Source organism: Mytilus galloprovincialis, chromosome 4, assembly GCF_965363235.1.
Source record: "Mytilus galloprovincialis chromosome 4, xbMytGall1.hap1.1, whole genome shotgun sequence".
Lineage (NCBI taxonomy): Eukaryota > Metazoa > Mollusca > Bivalvia > Mytilida > Mytilidae > Mytilus > Mytilus galloprovincialis.
This window is the reverse complement of record NC_134841.1, coordinates 95,402,743-95,410,117: the sequence shown is the minus strand read 5'-3', so window position 1 is coordinate 95,410,117 and position 7,375 is coordinate 95,402,743. Positions and strand designations below refer to the sequence as shown.

Sequence of the window (7,375 nt, the reverse complement as noted above, 5' to 3'; positions counted from 1 at the left end):
CCTTTTTGTCCAGCCTCTGCTGCTACTAGTCCGACAAGTGCCAAACACAGGAAAACTTTAAGTGACATGATGGGTTGGTTCTAAAAGTATAATTCATAACTTTCCAATAAATATTTGTTTTACTATGAAGAACATCAAAATTTATGGCGAATAAGAAATTTAAAAACGTCAATGTACATACACAAAACTACAAAACAATGAACACAAAAGTGTAACTTAAAGATAAATTTTGTTTCTCTAATTCAATTAATTGTCTACATTGTTTTCTTTTCTGTTTTTTCTAACATTTATAGTAGCCTTACCAATGATAAGAATTATCCAAAATATTGGCTCATATGAATCTGAAATTCGCACATGAATTCTTCAACTTACCGTGGTACGATGGCTTTCTCAGAGTGATGATTTATAAATTAATGTCCCATATATACCATGGTCATTGACCACACAATTCATTATAATAAGTTTTAAAATAGACATTTTACCAAAAAAATAACGTTTTTAATAAAAGATGTATATATAAAAGTGTTAACCACAATTATGGAAAGTAATGTTATCAATTAGTTATAGACAATTATATAGTACCATTGTTTTACAATCCAATGTTAAGCTCTTGCTGTGTAATATATTTTGATCTATTACTTTAACGAGGTATTCCAATATGGTTTCACTTGGTATAGGGAAAGTCCCCTTATGTTTTTAAAATGTTCATGTTGTACTTTCCTCTCGATTTGATATTTAATGGGTTTATTTCAAGATTCTTTTCTTACCTCTCCGCTTTTGAAAATCAGACGGGTTTTTTGTCAAATAATAAAATTTATAGTTATATATGAACTAATGTTTTACCAAAAACTATGCTGAATGACGGATCGAATACGAATGTACAATTTTGTATGAACTGAAATGATACAATATTGATGACACTCACGTCAGCGTGTATTACTCAATAAGACAGAAGTCGAAATAATTAATACAACAAACTCTGAACCGTGGTGTGAGTAGATAAAAGAAGAATTGGTTTCCTGTCCTTGTGTTGGTCTTAAACAGTTCGTCCATTCGCTTATAAATCCTTTTTTTTCAAAACACTTATGATAAATTGGTTGAAAATCCAGAAAAAAAACCTATTAACTCGAGTGATAAAATTTTTGCAGCAAAAATGGCACATGAAGTGCTAGGCAACACGGTACAACATTTAACAGTACAAAGTCGAGTCAATATTCAACTAAACAAACTATAAGAAAATATAATACGTAAAATAGAATAAATTGATGCTTAAATAGATTTAAGATTATTTTTGTTTTTCCATAGCGACAAAAGATGTGTTGAATGGTTATTGCAGCTTTGGTTTATATATATATATATAAATTACAATGGTTAAGACGGCAATATATATCATATTGTAACAAAACACAAATGTGATCCAAAATAAAAAATTCAGTCAACCTTTGCCAACATTTCAAAATTTAGGTATAAAAGTGTATGAAGAAATGTTGGCTCTGGTTTAATAATTTTTAACAAACCAAGTGTTATCAAGACATATCTTGATTATAGGGTCAAATCAATTTGCAACCAGTTTAAACTAGGCACTTAGGTGTACTAAAAACATTTTTGTTACATTTAATTGTGAAAAATGTGGGTAATTGCATGTGCTGCAATAATCGGATTTAAGTTTTTTTAAAGTTTTGTATATCTTCTGATTCTATGATTTATTTTGATATTGGTAGTAAAGGGGTACTCTGTGGTATGTTGCATTGTTTGGCAAATTATGTATGGAGGGATATTGGTTGATGGTCTGAATACATACTGGAAGTGTGTGTGTTAAACTTCTATGTATTCTTTGTTAGATTCTCGGATTTTCTTACGAACCTTTTTGGTTCCATTGTGATCCATGGGTGCCCATCCGTTGGTTTTCCTGTTAAAGGGATGTGTGTCAGGGAATGCAAATTTATATAACTTGATCTAATATATTCATTCTTTGCAGCTATAAAAACACAACCCCTTCCATGGTAGGTTCAGTCTTCTTTCTGTCATTTCTGTACATTTTAGAATTGTCATTAAATATTTTTACATCTCTAATTTTGGGTTTAACAAAGTGTTTGCAGATATTATATCAGGTTTCGTGCGGTCAATGTCGTTGTACACTAGATGTTGCTTGTTTTTGATTCACTGAAAATTGTTAATAATTATTATCAAAGGCTTATCAAAGGATGACACCCAAGTTTTTGATTAAATTAAAATTGTTTATTTTTCGTCAAGGTTTGGTATTCGTGTGTTCGTACACAGCTACTTTTGCATATGTACTATTTCTGTACTAAAAATATGTAGTACTGGAAATTTACTTTTAATATTTAGTACTATTTCTTTACTTTAAAATCATTGTAATATTTAGGTACTTGTATTTTACAGTACTTGATTTGTACTAAATATTTTGGTACAGAAATAATACAATATTCCATGTTTGAAAATCATAATTTTAAGAGATTTGAAATAGAAGAAACTTTCAAAATGCTGAAAATGTAACGGTAGTAACCAAAAATCTGTAGTACCTAAATTTCAAGTACAAATCAAGTACTGTAAAATACAGGTACCTAAATATTACACTAATTTTAAAGTAACAAAATAGTACTGAACATTAAAAGTAAATTTCCAGTACTACAGATTTTTAGTACAGAAATAGTACCTTTGCAAAAGTAGCTGTGTAGTATATTTTTTTATATTGTGCTGCTTGGTTATTTTATGATTTTGCGAGACCAGAAAGACGCACAATGGTTGTGTGTCGGTCCAGTGCCCTACTCTTGGCCTACGAGATCTGCTGGTACTCCAGGTCCCTAATTCCGGTAGAAGAAAGACTGTATTTTTGCAACCTTGGTTGCGTAGAAAAGGAAAAACATTTCCTTCTTGAATGCGGACATTATGGTGGCTTACGTTATTATTTATTTCCGAATGTGCTAATTATGTTGATTACTTTAACAACCCCAATATGGACGTTAAGTTTATATTAATCATGAACTGTTTAAATATCCAACATTATTTGTGTAAAATATTATATTAGGTTTTTTTTATTCGAAGAAAGGTATTATTTTACTTTTTATTTTCATAGTATGTTTTAATCAGAATTCATAACTGTTCTTTAACTCAAATACTTTTATCAGTAGACAATTGTTATTGCAGGCAATACATTTTATAGATGTTTTATGGGAATCATTATAATTAATATGTAACACTTTAAGATAAAAATATGTTATTATTATTATTATTATTATTGCTATTTTTATTTATGATTCATATTTGTATATCATAATATTTAATTAAAACTAGAGGCTCTAAAGAGCCTGTGTCGCTCACCTTGGCCTATGAGAATATTAAACAAAGGACGCAGATGGATTCATGACAAAATTGTGTTTTGGTGATGGTGATGTGTTTGTAAATCTTACTTTACTGAACATTCTTGCTGCTTACAATTATCTCTATCTATAATGAACTTGGTCCAGTAGTTTCAGAGGAGAAGATTTTTGTAAAAGATAACTAAGATTTACGAAAAATGGTTCAAAATTGACTATAAAGGGCAATAACTCCTAAAGGGGTCAACTGACCATTTCAGTCGTGTTGTCGCTTGTCGGACTAGTAGCTGCAGAGGCTGGTCAAAAAGGATACAGCCCTAAGTATAACCTGAAAACATATGGGAATCCGTTAGGACCCTTCTTGGGTGGGAATAGGTTTCAAGGAAATATCGGCGCTGGATATTCGAAGAAAGGACGTAAATCTTACTTTGCTGAACATTATTGCTGTTTACAGTTTATCTCTATTTATAATAATATTCAAGATAATAACCAAAAACAGCAAAATTTCCTTAAAATTACCAATTCAGGGGCAGCAACCCAACAACAGGTCGTCCGATTCATCTGAAAATTTCAGGGCAGATAGATCTTGACCTGATAATCAATTTTACTACATGTCAGATTTGCTCTAAATGCTTTGGTTTTTGAGTTATAAGCCAAAAACTGAATTTACCCCTATGTTCTATTTTTAGCCGTGGCGGCCATCTTGGTTGGTTGACCAGGTCACGCCACACATTTTTTAAACTAGATACCCCAATGATGATTGTGGCCAAGTTTGGTTTAATTTGGCCCAGTGGTTTCAGAGAAGATTTTTGTAATAGATTACTAAGATTTACGAAAAATGGTTAAAAATTGACTATAAAGGGCAATAACTCCTAAAGGGGTCAACTGACCATTTCGGTCATTTGCCTTATTTGTAAATCTTACTTTGCTGAACATTATTGCTGTTTACAGTTTATCTCTATCTATAATAATATTCAAGATAATAACCAAAAACAGCAAAATTTCCTTAAAATTACCAATTCAGGGGCAGCAACCCAACAACGGGTTGTCCGATTCATCTGAAAATTGCAGGGCAGATTGATCTTGACCTGATAAACAATTTTACCCCTGTCAGATTTGCTCTAAATGCTTTGATTTGTGAGTTATAAGCCAAAAACTGCATTTTACCCCTATGTTCTATTTTTAGCCATGGCGGCCATCTTGGTTGGTTGGCCGGGTCACCGGACACATTTTTTAAACTAGATACCCCAATGATGATTGTGGCCAAGTTTGGTTTAATTTGGCCCAGTAGTTTCAGAGGAGAAGATTTTTGTAAAAGTTAACGACGACGGACGACGACGACGGACGACGGACGACGGACGACGGACGCAAAGTGATGGGAAAAGCTCACTTGGCCCTTCGGGCCAGGTGAGCTAAAAAGTATCCTTAAACATCAGAAAATAAGCATAACATTTAACCTTTGTTTGATCTCAGCGTCCCTGATGAGTCTAATGTAGACGAAACGCACATTTGGCGTATAAGATTATAAGCCTTCTACCTTTGATAACTATTAGTAACCTACCAAATGATACTTATCACCAGTTTTGTACTTATATGAGCAACAGGACGGGTGCCACATTGGGATCAGAATCTGCTTACTATTTCGGAAAGCGTGAATTCACACCACCAATAAAAACCCCATTTTGTTAGTATTCGTGTTTCCCTGTCTTCAGTTGTCTATATTTTGTTATGTTTACTGCTTTTAGTCTTTTGGTCTTTTTTCATTTTTGGCAGTGACTTGTGAGTTTGAATGTTTTTTTTATGTCTTTCGCCTCGCATAAAACGTTTCTTAATGTGTGTTTTTCATATGTTTAAGCACTATTCAAGAATAAGCTGTATTTCATATTTTTCACAAATGAAACAATATATCAGAGTTTTCCTTCATTTTATAAAATCTAATTAGACTTTGAGTTGTCGTTTGCAGTACGACAGGCATCAATGGCCAATCGGTAACATAACTTTCATGATCAATTAGGTTAACATGTTAGTTTTCAATTGGCTCCAATATTTTAATCTTTTGATTACCTTGGAATCTTTGAAAAGCTTTAAGTTATGTTTCCGATTTTTGGTTTTTCCTGTAATGTCGACTGTCCTCCTTTGGCCTTAAATATTCCATGGTCTCTTTCGAGTATGGTACAACTAAATAACTAATAATATCAAAAGTTAACCAGACAAATCGATAAACAATATTTTATATTCGGTTTAATAAGAATAAATCATAATAATACATATCACAAATGTGTATAGATAAAGGCATCAGAAGTATACTGCTGTTCAACAATAAAACCGTCGACTTCTCCTCAATGATTCATGGATTTCTAATATGTTCCTTTTTTACCTGCAAAACAAATAAAAAACGTTTGTTTATTAGAAATGTCATAGAATTTAGATTTGTTTTTCTGCATAAATATTCATTATCATACGGTTGACTTAAATTTTATATTGTTTAAAGCTCAAGCATAAAGTATTGGATGTGCAAAAATGTATTTTCAAATTCTAGTGTGTTAGTTTTATTGTTAGTTTTTATGTTTTATTTTTTTTTTATCATTTCTCTTATTTGTAGATAAACAAAAAAAACAACCAGATATCACAACAACAAGATATATAGATAGACCTGCTTTTGTAAAATTGCAATGTAAGACCCCCCCCCCCAAAAAAAAAAACAACATCCAATCCTTTTCATTATAATGTTCATTTGGCCGATAAGTATTTGTACAGCTGATCACCTTAAATCATTTTGTTAATGTAATGGTGATGTAATTTGAATATAATCAATTTATCATTTAACAAAAATTAATATATGCATGGATTGTTATAATCACTTGACGTGACACTATGCATTCTGTTAATTTTTTTCGGCTTCTTTCTTATCGAATGCTATGTGTTTTATAGAATAGCTTATTTTCTGATTATCTGTCAGACAATCGAAATCAAGTCATTTTTCCATTTTACGATTTGAAATAGCTTACCTCCAAATTTACCAAAACCACCAACACCACTATATCCGTATTTTCCGTTTCTGAATCCACCAATACTTTGCGATCCATAACCATTTAGACTCCCCAAACCATATCCTCCATAACCATTCAAACCATATGATCTATAACCAGTCAGACCACCAATACCATATGATCCATAACCATTGATGCCACCGATTCCACCAAAACCGCCCATACCATATGATCCGTAACCATTCAGACCAGCAGAGGTTTCATAACCAATCAAGTTGTTATACCCGCCGTATCCGCCAAGTCCTCGACCAAATCCATATCGCTTGAATGGCATTACTCCATTACCATAAACACCGTAATTTCTATAACCACTTAATACATTCAAACCCATTCCGTTCATGAACCCGTATCCAGGGAATCCACCTTGGGTACCATAGCTGTTGTACCCGACATGGCTGCCATACTGTAATGGTGAACCTAAACCATAAAAGTTGTTTCCATAGCCACCATGTCCATATCCAGATAGGCCATTCAAGGGATATCCAGCGCCGATATTTCCTTGAAACCTATTCCCACCCAAGAAGGGTCCTAACGGATTCCCATATGTTTTCAGGTTATACTTAGGGCTGTATCCTTTTTGACCAGCCTCTGCAGCTACTAGTCCGACAAGCGACAAACACAGGAAAGCTTTAAGTGACATGGTGGGTTGGTTCTAAAAGAATAATCCACGACTTTTCAATAAATATGTGTTGTAATATGAAGAATATAAAAATTATTGCGAAAACAGAGAGTTAAAAACAGCAATATACATATTGAAAACTACAAAATATTGAACACAGTTAAAAGTGTAACTTAAAGATGAACATTTTTTCATGCAAACGTATTTCATTTGATTGTCTACGTTGTTTTCTTTTCTGTTTTTTATAACATTTATCGTAGCCTTAACAAGATAATAAACATTCCAAATATGCGCTCATATGAATTTGAAAGTCGCACATGAATTCTTAAACCTACCGTGATATGATTGCTTTCGCAGATTGCTGATTT

The 7,375-nt window shown here is 32.6% G+C and overlaps 1 protein-coding gene across 1 annotated transcript; it reads right to left on the bottom strand.

Moving 5' to 3' along the window:
- Positions 1–5,583: 5,583 nt before the first annotated feature.
- LOC143073486 (uncharacterized) lies at positions 5,584–7,035 on the bottom strand. Its single transcript, XM_076249071.1, has 2 exons — positions 6,347–7,035; positions 5,584–5,715 (listed from the first exon to the last, which is right to left on the bottom strand). Exons 1-2 carry the CDS (start codon positions 7,026–7,028, stop codon positions 5,696–5,698), a joined length of 702 nt encoding a protein of 233 aa, XP_076105186.1. The 5' UTR covers positions 7,029–7,035; the 3' UTR covers positions 5,584–5,695.
- Between the last annotated feature and the right edge of the window lie 340 nt (positions 7,036–7,375).